General features: G+C 34.7%; 1 protein-coding gene across 1 annotated transcript in view; it reads left to right on the forward strand.

Annotated features, from left to right (window-relative positions):
* The window catches only part of WDR33 (WD repeat domain 33), a 109,319-nt gene that overhangs the window by 80,804 nt on the left and 13,480 nt on the right, over positions 1–15,035 (forward strand). Inside the window, exons 9-16 of the mRNA XM_074214920.1 lie at positions 912–1,066; positions 1,208–1,286; positions 1,759–1,869; positions 3,032–3,126; positions 4,434–4,520; positions 4,794–4,933; positions 11,017–11,169; positions 12,005–13,102. Coding sequence (XP_074071021.1) covers positions 912–1,066; positions 1,208–1,286; positions 1,759–1,869; positions 3,032–3,126; positions 4,434–4,520; positions 4,794–4,933; positions 11,017–11,169; positions 12,005–13,102 — 1,918 coding nt within the window. The remainder of the gene's footprint in view (positions 1–911; positions 1,067–1,207; positions 1,287–1,758; positions 1,870–3,031; positions 3,127–4,433; positions 4,521–4,793; positions 4,934–11,016; positions 11,170–12,004; positions 13,103–15,035) is intronic.

Raw genomic sequence — 15,035 nt, forward strand, 5'->3', positions numbered from 1 at the left:
CAAATTTAAAAATCAGTTTTTGAAGGCTGTTACTTGACTATGGTCATATAGCCAGTAAGAGTCGGAGACAAGATTTGAACTCAGGTCTTCCTGATTCCTGGTTCAGTGTTTATTCTACCTAATCTGAGTCTTAGCAAATCCTATCTATAACAATATTCTGATAGTCAAAGTGAATTATCTTACATGTTATTCAGAGTGATCTTAAGTGATCTATAGCCATCAAGGGCAGTGTTACAGAATAGCTAGAATCAAAAAATATCTCTTTCCCTTTATGGACATGATATTTGCAACATTGTATGTAGAGTTAGACTTGGAGTTAGAAATTCCTTAGTTCATATCCTGCCTCAGACACTTGTTAGCTTTGTGACCCTGGGCAAGTCAATTAATATCTCTAACCCTCAATTTCTTCATCTATAAAATAGGAACAATTACAGTATCTACTTTACTACTTTACACAGTAAGATTGAGGATCGCATGTAATCACATATATATATATATATATATATATATATATATATAAAGTACTTTTCAAACATTAAAGGATTTGATCAATGTTAGCAGGGATTTTCTATTTCTTTGTTGATATGTTCTTCAAATCAAAATTTTTTACCACAGATTGAAGTTTTTTTTTTTGGTACTTTAGCCTTGTTAATGCAAAATCTGAGGAATGTCACCTTTCTATTATGTTTTTACATTTAGTTTCTTAACTATCTTTCTAACAAGAGACCTCTACTAATTTTGGTTATCTGGAAGTAAATAAAGCTAGGGTTCAAATTACTATAATGACCAATTTATTACTTCTCATCACCTTCCTTTGGTCCTGTTCTTTCTGAATTGAAAAGGAAGTTATCTTGTTATGTTTTCTTAAAATTCAGGGAAACTTATAATTGTTTCATTGGCAATTTTTCTAGACATGCCCATAAAAACACTGTTATGGAAGTGAAATTAAATCTCAATGGCAATTGGCTACTTACAGCATCCCGGGACCACCTGTGTAAACTTTTTGACATCAGAAATCTAAAAGAGGAGCTTCAAGTCTTTAGAGGTCACAAGAAAGAAGCCACAGGTCAGTGATCACTTTATATTTTTTGATCTATAGCGTTCTCAACCACCTAAAGTATTGTTTTGATTTCAGTTCAAAAAGACTCCAGCTTTGCACTGTATATGCTTTGTTATAATTGTTTCTTTGATTTGTTTTGTTTTACAGCGGTAGCTTGGCATCCTGTTCATGAAGGTCTTTTTGCCAGTGGAGGATCAGATGGTTCTTTATTGTTCTGGCATGTTGGGTATGTAACATTTCCTGATGAAATTTATGATTTTGTTAGGATGAGATAACTAAAATTCAGCTTTCCCATTCTATGACTGTCTTCTCACTGTCATATTCTATATCTGTAAGTATAAATTTCTTACTCTAACCTTGGATGGAAAATTTCAAGTCTTTTGTTATTCATATTTGAAAAGAAGAAAGAATACATTACCAATTTGTGTTATAGAAATATATTAAAATTATTTTTAATATCATATAAAATATCAAATATTTTATACATTTATTTTACTTGTATCATTAATACAAACATGGAACTGTAGATAAATCAGAGAAAAGAGCTTCGTATAGTTTTTGTCACAAAATGTGTTCTTAATAAATGTTTATTGTCTATAACTATGTTAAAATAGGCATGTTGAATTATTTAAGGAAATCTAAAGAAAATGTCTATTGTCATATAAAAAATTTATTTAATATTTTTAATGTTTTTTTAGGGTAGAAAAGGAAGTAGGTGGAATGGAAATGGCCCATGAAGGAATGATCTGGAGTTTAGCTTGGCATCCTCTTGGACATATTCTTTGTTCAGGATCAAATGACCATACCAGGTAATTTTAGGTACTAAGAAGTTACAAGGAATAACTTCATATACATATAGTCAATGAAAATTATAAAATTCACGACTATGGTTTATTTTATACTTTAATGTTATATATTTAAATTTTTTTTTAATCTTTTTAACTTTTTGTTATAAGAGATTGGCTCTTTGGGGAGGAGAAGATGAATATGTACAATATGTTCCAAGAATCTTAGTGTCATTAAGCTGTATTCACTTAAAACTTCCTGAGGTTTATCAAATACCCTGTGTGTGTGGGAAAATGGTGGTAACTTAAATCAAATGTATTAATAAAAATTAAATGAAAAAAATCAATATAAAACAGACATTACGTTAAGCCATTGTATTTATTATACCTTTATCTCAAATATGTTTATTTGTATTTAAAACTGATTTGGTCTAAACTAAAAAAGACTTTATTTGGGTATTAGAAGCATAATTCCCTTCTTTTTTTTATTATGTTTATTTATTTATTCTTATTTTGTACAAATAATGTCTTTTTTATACATTGCTAAAATATTCCTGTTTAAGAATAAACATAATACCCCCTCCCCCAAGAAAATATAGCCCCGCATATGCGATAAAGTAAAGGGGAGAGGAAAAAATTAAAGTTAATAATAATAATAACAATTGTAGGAATGGCCAGGTAGTGCAGTGGACAGAACACCGGCCCTGGAGCCAGGAGCACCCGAGCCCAAATCTGGCCCCAGACACCCAACAATCACTCAGCTATGTGACCCCATACAAGCCACCCCAACCCCATTGCCCTACAAATACCCCCCCCCCAAAAAAGACCCAAAATAAAATAGTAATAATAATAATAGTAGGGGGCGGCTGGGTGGCAGACAGATCACTGGCCCTTGATCCAGGAGCACCCAGGTCCAAATTCGGCCTCAGAAACCCAACAGTCACCCAGCTGTGCAGCCCCAGACAGGCCACCCAGTCCCATTTGCCCTGCAACACCCCCCAGAAAATAATAATAATAAAAAATGTGCTTCATTCTGTGTTCCAACACCACCAACTCTGTCTCAAGTGGATCACAAGGAATAATCCCTTCTAAGAGAAAGAAAAGTAGTAATAGTCTTATATTCAACTTGATAATATCCAAAAATAGAATTGAAGCTTTTTTTTTCTTTTTCCTTATATATATATAGCAAATTCTGGACTAGAAATAGACCTGGAGATAAAATGAGGGATCGTTATAACCTGAATCTCCTCCCTGGAATGTCAGAAGATGGAGTAGAGTATGGTGAGTATAACTCATCACTTTTTTGGGCAGATGCAGTTTTTCTGATTTGACCAAGCAAATGGATGAGAATCAAAGTTAGTTTTAGCACTGTAGTTTTGGAAGCCTTTAATTCGCCAGTGAGAAGGTAGTATGGTTTATCAATTGAAAATGTATATAGACATTTCCTGCAAGACATTACTCTGATATTTCATTATAATCTTTTATCTTGCCATTGCTTCTTCTTCCTTTCCAAAATCTGTTCTTCATTCTTGCTTTCTCCAGAGTTGCTTTTTTTTAATTTAAGTCTAATGTCCTTTTTTTCTGTCCTCATCATTGTTGATCTTTTCAGTCTTTTTTTGCTGAATTCCATCTATGTCGTACCTGCTAACTCTAGGTGTTTCCCAAGATTCTATCCTGGACCCTCTTCTTTTCTCTCTGTACTCTCTCACTTGGTGACCTCATCAGCTTCCATATATTCAACTGTCATCTCTATGCGGATGATTTTTGGATCTATTTATCCAGCACTAGTCTCTCTCCAGAGTTCTAGTCCCACATCCCTAACTGTATTTTGAATAGTTCAAAGTAGACATCCTCTAGGCATCTTAAACTTAATAAGTCGATAACAACTCATTTTGTTTTTCAAATTTTCTTCTTTTCTGAAGTTTCTTATCTATTGAAAATTCCTGCCCCTTCTCCCCATCATCTGGGTATTATCTTGGATTCCTATAACTTGCTCAGGCTACAAATCCTAATTGTTGCTAAATCTTACTATTTCTACATTCACAATATTTTTTAATGAGTTCCTCTCTTTACACTCACAGTTACCATCTTAGTTTAGGTCCTCATTGCCAGCTATTATCTTAACTATTGCAATGGATTTTGATTTGATTCTTTATCTTAGGTCTTTTCCCCACTCTACTTTTAACATATTGTGCCCTGCTCCACACTCTTTGGCCCATCAGTACCTGCTATTTTTCACTAGAAACACTCCAATTCCCATTTTTTTGCTTTTGCATAGCCCCCTCCTATTCCTGGAGTATTCTTCTCCCTTGCCACTGACTTAGAATCCAACACTTCCTCTTCTGAGAGGAATTTACTAATTTCCACAATACTAGTTTCTTTACCTCAAAAGTTACCTTCCACCTATTTTGTATTTATGATGTGTTGTAGGTTGTTTCCTTCATTAGAATTTAAGCTTCCTCAGAGAAGGGATCGGTTTTTTCCTTTGTATTCCTAGTTGTTTTGTAGTCTAGTATCTGGCACATAGTAAATATTTACTAAATCTCTTCTGAATGATTACTGATTGGTTAATAATGTATTATCTGCAGATGATCTTGAGCCAAATAGTCTGGCTGTGATTCCAGGCATGGGAATACCTGAGCAGTTAAAACTAGCAATGGAACAAGAGCAAATGGGTAAGACATGGAAATTATACCTAGAAAACATAATTTTGAAAGCATTATATAAGTAATGATCCCATCTTTTTGATCTTAAATTAAAAATTCATTAAAAATGGTATCTTTAAAAAAACAGTAGATTTCCAAGAACACTGATAAGGGTAATCAATTAAAAACTCTTTCATGAAAAGAGGCTTATGTTTCTACTTTCCATTTATAGAGAAAAAGGACGGATTTTCATTCATTTTATTTTATTTATGAGAAGTTCTAAACTTATCTTTGTGTTTACAGGGAAAGATGAGTCAAATGAAATAGAAATGACCATTCCAGGTTTGGACTGGGGAATGGAGGAGGTAATGCAAAAGGACCAAAAGAAGGTGCCACAAAAAAAAGTTCCTTATGCAAAGCCTATTCCAGCTCAGTTCCAGCAAGTAAGTACAGGAAAATTAATTAGCAGTATGATTCTTACTATTTATGTAAAGTCATGCAAACATTTCCATGTTAGCCATGTTGCCCCAAAGAGAGAGAAAAAAAAGAAAATGAAAACAAAATGCTTCAGTCTATACTCAGTTCATATATTTTTCTCTTTGGAGGTGGATAACATTTTTCAACATGAGTCCTTTGAAACTGTCATGAATCTTTGAACTGATCAGATTAGCAAAATCTTTCACAGTTAATTTTTGTTAGAACATTCATTCTTCCTGTTTATCTCCTAGTTCTGTGCTCAATTCACATTGCACAAGTTAATATAAAATTTCCCAAATTTTTTGAAATCATCCTGTTTGTCATTTTTTTTAAAACAGTTATATTCCATGACATGCAACATAGTTTTTTTCAGCTAATCCCTAATTGATGGCCATCCTCTCAAGTTTCAATTCATTGTTACCAGAAAAAGAGCTATTCTAAATATTTTTGGTACTTTGTGTACAAAAGTCTGTAGACTTTTGATATAGACATAGCAGTGGTATTACTGAGTCAAAAAAAAATGCAGGATTTTATATCCCTTTTAGGCATAGTTGCAAATTATTCTCCAGAATGGTTTAATCAATTCACAGCGCCACCAAGAATACATTGGTATACCTGTTTTTCTACATTTCCCTCCAGCATTTGTCATTTTCCTTTTTCTGTCATGTTAGGTAGTCTGATTTGTATGACTTAGAGCATTTTTGCTAAATCAGTAGTCATATTTAACTAGTTTTGATTTCTAATGCAAATGGTCACTTCATATTCTTTGATCATTTTACAATTGAGGGTGGCTCTTATTTTCTAAATTTGACTTGATTCCCTATATATTTGAGAAATCAAACCCTTATTAGAGAAATGTAATGTAAATTTTTTCTCTAATTCTGCTCTACTTCTACTTTTGGCTACATTGATTTTATTTGTGCAAAAAAAATTTTTAGTTTAATGTGATCAAAATTATTCATCATCTTCATCCCCACCTTCACAAACCCTACCGCCAGGATCTTCACTGTCTCTTGCTTGGTCATAAGTCCTTCCCTTGTCTTTATTTTATTTGTTTTCTTCATAAAGCCAGTTCCTAGGTTTTTTTTTTCCTTAATTCAGTGTTTACATACTTTTAATTTTGTTAATCATTCTTTTTACTTTCTGGATTTTTGTTTTGGTATTTAATTGGGGATTTTTAATTTTTTTTCCCTTAGTTCTTTTTAAATGTATGTCCCATTCATTGATCTTCTCTTTTTTTTCAAATTGATGTGTTTAGAGATGATCTCTAAAGTATCTATTTTTACTTATGTCCCACAAATGTTGGTATGTTGTCTCATTCTTTTCATTATCATTAGTGAAATTATTATTTCTATTGTTTGACTCATTCAGTTTTTAGGATTGTTTAGTTTTAATTTAGGCTTCCATGGCTTACATTGAATGTAATTTTTATTGCATTATGGTCCAAAAAAGTGCATATATTTTTTCCTCTATCATATCTTCTCTAAAATTCTTTTCCTCTCCTTAATATCTTATTTATTGGGGTAGTTAAGGTGGTGCAGTGGATAGAGCACTGGCACTGGAGTCAGGAGTACCTGAGTTCAAATCCGGCATCAGACACTTAATTAATAATTACCTAGTTGTGTGGCCTTCAGCAAGCCACTTAACCCCATTTGCCTTGCAAAAACCTAAAAAAAAATCTTATTTATTTTAGGCTTATAGTTTTCTAGTTCTGAAAAGGATAAAGTCCCACAACAGTATAGTGTTATTGTTCATTTTTTCTTGTAATTTATTCAACTTTTCCATTAAGAATTTGTAACCACTGGGTAGTATGGTTTGGACTGATAGCATTTCTTATTTACAGCACCTTTTAGCAAAATATAGTTTCCTTGATTCTCTATTTCAATTAGGTCTCTGCTTTTTTTTTTCTGAGGTTAAGATTGGTATTTTGGTACCAGTATTTGGTAACTCCTGGCATTTTAATTTCAGTGAATCTGTTTCAAGTATGTTTCTTTGCAACAATATATTGGATTGGATTCTGGTTTCGAATCCATTCTGCCATCTATTTCTGTTTTATAAATGAATTTATACATTTCACATCCATAATTTTAATTTTATTTCTCTCCAGCCTATTGTTCTTTTTATCCTTTTTTCCTCTCTTCTTTCTTCTAAAATCTGTTTTACATCTAACCACTGCTTTCCTTTAAAAGTCCTCTTTCTTAGTTTTTTTTTTTTGTTTTGTTTTGTTTTGTTTTTTTTTTGCCAGGCAGTGGGGTTAAATGGCTTGCCCACAGCTACACAGCTAGGTAATTATTAAGTGTCTGAGGCTGAATTTGAACTTAGGTACTCCTGACTTCAGGGCTGGTGCTCTATCCACTGCGCCACCTAGCTGCCCCAAAAGTCCTCTTTCTTAACACCATCTCCCTCTGTGCTAGCCCCTCCTACCACCTCCCCAAATCCCCTTTCCTTCCAACTTTTCTGTTGGGTAAGAAGGATTTCTATTTCCAACTGGAATGTGCATATAGGTGAATGAATAAGGTAGATTGATCTATACATCTATTTTATCTAGTTATCTAAAATGTTATTCTTCCTTCTCAAAATCAGGTCATATAAGAGTCAGGTTCAAACTTTGCCCAGTTCCACTATTTTCCTCTCTATTGTAAAAACTCTTCTTTTTATGTCTATTTTATATGAGATAATTTCTCCCATCCTTGCTCTCCCGTGCCCTTCTTTTGAGATCATTCCAATATAAGTTCCACTTTTGTTAAGTCCTTTATGATTTCTCACTCATGTTTTTACCTTTATATGTTTTGTCCTTTTTTGAAGAAGACTTTGACATCAGGGAGGTGATGCTATGACAACCACATGCTTTGGATTGAGTGAGGGGGTTGCTGTGCTAAGTCACCGGCCTCACTTTCTCCTCCAGAGCCATCTGAGTCCAGTGGCCAGATATGAATCAGGACAACTGGAGATGGCCCTGGATGCGAGGTAATCAGGGTTAAGTGACTTGCCCAATGCTACACATATAGTAAGAGTCAAATGTCCGAGGTCAGATTTGAACTCCTGTCTTCCTGACTCCAAGATCAGTGCTGTATCCACTGGAACACCTTAAAAAAAAATTCCCTTATATGCGTTTGTAGAGACAATGTCAAATTTGGTCTTTTGGTATTTTCATCAGAAATGCCTCAAAATTCTGTGTTTCATTTAATTTATTTTTCCTTTTTTTAAGGATTATAATCAGTTTTGCTGAGCAGATGAATCTTGGTTGTAATCTAACTTCTTTACCTTCAGGAATATTCTATTCCAAGCCCTCTACTCCTTTATAGTGATAGTTTCTAAATCTTTTGTAATCCTTATTGTGGCTCTACAATATTTTGATGTTTTTTTCTGACCACTTAAGCATTTTTTTCCTTTAGGAACTCTAATTTTTCTATAATATTCCTGTGAGTTTTTATTTTGGAATCTCAGAAGGTTAGTGGAATTTTCAATTTTAGTTTTCATTTCCAGTTCCAAGATATCTTTATAATTTTTTGTATTTTTTGAAATATTATATCTAGACTTTTCTATTATGATTTCATATTGTCCAATAATTCTTAGATTTTTCTCTTCTATATGTGTTTTCCAGGTCATTTTTATTCTTCTGTATAAAAATTTCACTTTTTTTTGCATTCTTTTGACTTGGTTTCATTTTTTCATGATGTCTCATTGTAACCATTAGCTTCCAGTTGATGAGTTCTTATTTTTACATTCTTCCATTAAGTTTTGTACCTTTTTAAATAACTGATCAGTTCTGGTTTTTCAGGGTTTTTTCCTTCACTGAGGTTTATTTAACCTCTTTTTACTATTTAAATAATTCTATATTTTCAGGTTTTTATTTTCTTCAGTATTTTTTGTGCCTTTCTTACTCAGCTGTTAATCATCTCATAAATTTTTTGCATTTTCCTCCTTTCGTTTCTCAATTTTTCTTTACTATTCTAATTTGATTTTTAAAAGCATTTGCCGTTTTTTTAAAGATAGCTTTTTCTTTTGCTTTCTAGTAATTATTTTTGGACTTGTTTCCAATATGCATTTTTTCTTTGAGGCCTTGTATAAAGATATTTTTAAGTTATTATCTTCTCCTGAGTTTGCCTTGTGTTTCCCTAACCCCATCAGATATTTTTATTGTCGGGTTCTTTTTTATTGTTTTTTTTTTTTTCTAATCTTGAATTTGGACTTTATGTTAGAGTTTACCTCTGTGCTACGGGAATGGGGGTGAGGGTAGGGACACTGTTCTGAATTTAGGTTTTTTTCACCTTACTATTATTATAGCTAACTCTGGGACCAAAAATTGTCTTTGCCTCCTAGGTCATCTGGTCTGGCGAAAGGTACTTTTTACTCTCCTGGTCCACCTTTTGCTTCTTGCCCCAGATTGGGCTTCATTTCTTTTATGACTATATAACTCCTCTATCCCCTAGAACTGTGACCTATACCCAGGTTTTTCCTTTGCTTCCCTGTGACTGTAAGCTCTCCCCTCTACTTTGAAAATGTGAGCTGGAATTGGGTTATGGCCAATGGAAGTTGCCAGTGGCCCTTGGTTCTATGCCCAATACTAGCACAGGGATTCCCCTGTGAATCTTTCACATCAGAGAGTCAGTCCCTTTATTACTTCTGGGCAGTGAGCACTCCTGCTACAGTTGCTGCTATTGCATCATGACCTCAAAGCCCATAGTTGGGCTTACTACTGTACTGTATTCCTGACATGATCCTACTGCAATAACACCAAGTTGTCCTGGGCTGTAAAAGTGTCCCACCCCAACCTTTTGTTAACTGTTGCTTTAGAATCTGATTTGATTTTTTTCATTTATTAGAGAGAAATGTTAGGAAAAACCTGACCAGAATGCTTCCTTTACTCTGCCATTTTTGACTTTGCCACCCTTTTAAAAGACATTGTCATCTACAAATTCTTTTGGAGAATTTTCATTGTCATCTTTGTATAGCTATATATTTTGCTTCTATTTTACCCAAATCATCTATTAAATTTGTAATAACCTTTTTAGTTTTTGCAAGGCAATGGGGTTAAGTGGCTTGCCCAAGGCCACACAGCTAGGTAATTATTATGTGTCTGAGGCCGAATTTGAACCCAGGTACTCCTGACTCCAGGGCCAGTGCTCTATCCACTGCGCCACCTAGCTGCCCTGAATTTGTAATAACCTTTTACTTTTGTTTGTGTTATTATAGTCATTTTTTATATTGTTTTCTTTGTTTTATCTTCCCTCAGTTTTAGTTCATTTAAGTCTTGTGTGTTTTGGAGTTCTGTATATTTGACATTTCTATGAAATAATATTCCATTGTATTTTTTGTTTTAAAGAGTTTTATAATACCTTTTGTTTTTACATGACATTCATTTCCAGGTATTCTAATCTTTTCCAGGGCACTGCCCCCTCTAACAAAGTAAAAATAGAGATATGAAGTTAGTTCTGCTTCCTTTACCTCAGTTCAAACAAGCCCTCCTATTTCTCTGAATTTACTCATTCATTTTTTCCTTTTAGTTTAATAATGTAACAATGTAATAATGAAAGGAATTTCAAATGCCTTGTTTTATTTCGAATTTGTTACCCAAAGTACTGCTATTTTGTTGTCTATGAAATTGTCCATTACCTTTCACTTCATCTAGTTAACTTTTTTTATTCCCCATTCAAATAGTGATCTTGGCTGTACTTTCATATCACTAGGATCTTAAGAGTATGGAAACATGGAAAATTTTGTATTCCTCTTATAACTTCTTTAGCTTTCCTCTTATATAAAGAATGAACTATTAATGACTTACTACAAACTTTATATACACTTGACATTCTAGGGTTTTGTTTTTAGCTTTTGACATTTATTAGTTTCTAATTAGAAATATATTTACCCATTACCTAGGTGTTACATTCTGGTGAATTGAACAAAATTCACTTCTGAATGGATCACTGGCAGTGCAGAATTTTGCCTGTTGAATATGTATGACTCAACAGGTTTTTGTTTTTTAATATGTAGTAATCAGGTAGTGGTGGTTTTTTTTAACTTTTTCTTTCTTTTTTTTTTTTTTTAGGCCTGGATGCAGAATAAAGTTCCAATTCCTGCCCCAAATGAGGTACTAAATGACAGAAAAGAGGATATTAAGCTTGAAGAAAAGAAAAAGACACAAGCAGAAATAGAGCAAGAAATGGCAACATTGCAGTACACTAACCCACAGCTTTTGGAGGTATGTGAGAAAACTTCAGGTTTTCTTCATATGTATCAAGTGGTACTTATCTTTCTTTTATGGTGTCTTCTGAGCAAAAAAAGTTAAAAGAAGGGAAGATATAATGTTAAAATGAAGTATCTTTTATTATAATTATTATTATTATTATTATTAGACAGTGTTTAAGATCATTTAGCCTTGCTTAGTATTTAAAAGACAGTATTTCAGTAATTTTTTTGTCAGTTTATTGTGTGACTCTTAGGTCTTAATCAGTTGAACAGATTTGTAAATTCCTGACAAAATAAAACATTCTTATATTTAAATTTCTTATATTACTACTTATCAAGATTACTTATTATTTGTTTTCCTCACTAAGATGAATATAGATCTATTTTTTTCTGTTTTCTAAATGAAAGGCATCATATTAAGTTTTAATTGCTATCTTTCATTTTTACATACCATTTCTCATGCTATCACTACTCCACCCCTTTCTGGATAGCTAACTGTTCCTTAGTGTAAAGAATTTTTAAAAGAATGAAAAGAAAAAGAAAAGTTCCTCAAAGTTAGCTAATATAACAAAAAAATCTGGTATCCTACACTCATGATGCCTCATTTCTGTAAAGTATTCTATCTAAATTGATTTGGGGCCTGAGTAGTACTTGTATTAGGGACTTAATGAAATGTTACTTTTTTCCTGAAAAAAAGGGACCCTAAGTCTTGCTATTTTTTTCTTACAAAGACTTTAAGGAATTGAGAAATGTATAACATGAGAGACTTCTGGAGCCTCTCATCATCATCATCATTATTAAATGTTATAGATTTGTTTGGTTATGATTTTTTTGGTCTTGTTTAATAGCAACTCAAAATTGAAAGACTTGCACAGAAACAAGCTGAACAAGTCCAACCACCTCCACCACCAGGGGGTCCTCTACTTGGACCCCAGCCTTTTCCAGGACAAGGTCCAATGTCTCAGATTCCTCAAGGTTTTCAGCAGCCTCATCCACCTCAACAGATGCCAATGAACATGGCTCAAATGGGACCTCCTGGTCCACAAGGACAATTCAGACCCCCTGGCCCTCAGGGGCAGATGGGACCACAAGGCCCTCCGTTACATCAGGGAGGTGCTGGTCCTCAAGCATTCATGGGACCACAAGGACCTCCAGGGCCTCAGGGCCCACCACAGGGACTCCCAAGGCCTCAGGATATGCATGGCCACCAGGGAATGCAAAGACATCCTGGACCCCATGGCCCAATGGGACCTCAGGGACCACCTGGGCCACAGGGTAGTTCTGGTCCACAGGGTCCCATGGGACCCCAAGGTCCACCTGGACCACAAAGTCATTTGGGTCCCCAAGGTCCACCTGGTCCCCAAGGACATTTAGGCCCTCAAGGTCCACCTGGTACTCAAGGGATGCAAGGACCACCTGGTCCCAGAGGGATGCAGGGACCTCCTCATCCCCATGGAATGCAAGGAGGACCAGGCTCTCAAGGGATGCAGGGTCCTGTGTCCCAAGGACCTCTAATGGGGTTGAATCCAAGAGGAATGCAGGGACCTCCCGGTCCCCGAGATAACCAAGGACCTGCTCCACAAGGAATGATGATGGGACATCCACCTCAAGAAATGAGAGGGCCTCATCCACCAAGTGGACTACTGGGACATGGTCCTCAGGAGATGAGAGGTCCCCAGGAAATGCGAGGCATGCAGGGGCCTCCACCCCAAGGGTCAATGCTAGGACCTCCCCAGGAAATGCGTGGGCCTCCAGGTTCACAGGGACAGCAGGGGCCACCCCAGGGTTCTATGGGACCTCCACCCCAGGGAGGCATGCAGGGTCCCCCAGGACCTCAAGGACAGCAGAACCCTTCAAGAGGACCTCATCCTTCCCAAGGCCCATTACCATTCCAGCAGCAGAAAACACCCCTTCTAGGCGATGGCCCACGTGCACCTTTTAATCAGGTATTTCTGGGTTATACTTTATATAGGCATTTGTTCATTATAACTGTTTATGTTTATACTGCATAGGTATGTATGATCCTCTTATACAGAACTAAAAGGGAAATGACTTTACCTGTATCATCCAGCATGTCTTGTAAAATGATAAATCCTATGCCAGGGAATGACTTGCTCTGGGTCACACATATAGTAAGTAAATAAGCAGCAGAGGTAGCTTCAATCTCAAGTCCACAAAGTATAGGTGAGCTGGAACTTGTAATGATTAAATATTTCAAAACATGAAAAAAATAGTTTGCAGAGTGATTTGGGGAAATAGAATATGTTAATAAAAATAGGCTTCATTTTTAATAAACTATATAAAACTATATACACACAAATGTACAAAAATGAGTTTGTCAACCACTTTAGGTAGACATATATAAAATTGATTCATTATACATAGACAATGAATTTACTGATCTTTTAGAGAAAATGCCATCAACCTTTGAATATTTTAAAGCTAGCAGTTCAAATATTTTTCACTATTCTTACCATACTTAAGGTTAAAATAATGAAGAATTTGATTATGCTTGGTCTTATTTTCAAATTTTTCTAAAATTGTTAACTTTTTTACTGGCTTATATCTTTTGGGCTAAGTCTAATTTCTGAAAGAGACTCCAGTAGTAATAGCATAAAAATAGCTGAAAGTTTGACTAAAATGTTACTTAAAACATTTATATTCAATCCAAAGAAGAAAAATTTTCCATAGACTATTGTGAGAAGTGGATAAAAGCAACAGTATTTCTCTGATATAATTAAGAAACCTCTAATGTAAAACCTATGAAAAATTTGCAGAACAGTTGAACAAAAAGCTAAACTATAATGATAATAATAATAACAATGATCATAACTCTTAAATTTTAAAGGTAAAGGGGCAGCTAGGTGGTACAGTGGATAGAGCACTGACCCTGGAGTCAGGAGTACCTGAGTTCAAATGTGACCTCAGACACTTAATAATTACCTAGCTGTGTGGCCTTGGGCAAGCCTCTTAACCCCATTGCCTTGCAAAAAACTAAAAAAAAATATTTTAAGAGTGGTAAAAGTGTAGTGTATGCTTTTATTAAGGAGAATGGACCATATTGCTTCTTTCTTCTGTATATCTGCATTGTGAGGAATTTCTAGTCTTTCATAGTTGACTGAGGAAAGCTTTTTGTTTGCTTCTTTGTCCCTGATTGAATACTCAGCCCCATTACCTCTTGTTTAAGATTCTCCAGCATATAGACCAGATCAATCCTGGAACAAACTAGAACTTTTTAATATTAATATTGTTTACATTTTTCTCTTAATTGCATGAGTTCCTTTTTTATAAAATTGACAGTCTAATAGTAATTATATTAACTTAGCAATTCATAACACAGCTGTTTAGCTTTTTAGGCATGATACTATCCTTAAATAACTAGAAATGAAAACAATATTGCTGTCAATGTTTAATTTTTTTTTTCTACTGGGAGAATGATTTGCTTTTATTTATTGGATGAGTTTTTCAGGTCTATCTGAGCCAGAGTTCTTGGACTGTATGAAAAGAATTATATCTCTAATATGGTATATTCTTATCTTTTTCCCTTCCCTTCATTTGCCCTGTCACAATGGCAAATGAGTATGGGGAAATATTCCTTTAGAACTGTTAATACCAGGGGTGGCTAGGTGGCGCAGTGGATAAAGCACTGGCCCTGGAGTCAGGAGTACCTGGGTTCAAATCCGGTCTCAAACACTTAATAATTACCTAGCTGTGTGGCCTTGGGCAAGCCACTTAGCCCCATTTGCCTTGCAAAAAAACCCCTAAAAAAACCCCACTGTTAATACCAATAATAGACTGAATTAGATGAGTGTTAGGAGTCCTTGAAGTCAGAACTGAAAGTATAGGTAGAATAAGTAGATCCTAGGAGATTTTAATATA

The sequence above is a fragment of the Macrotis lagotis genome, chromosome 1 (genome assembly GCF_037893015.1).
Source record: "Macrotis lagotis isolate mMagLag1 chromosome 1, bilby.v1.9.chrom.fasta, whole genome shotgun sequence".
In the NCBI taxonomy this organism is placed as follows: Eukaryota; Metazoa; Chordata; class Mammalia; order Peramelemorphia; family Peramelidae; genus Macrotis; species Macrotis lagotis.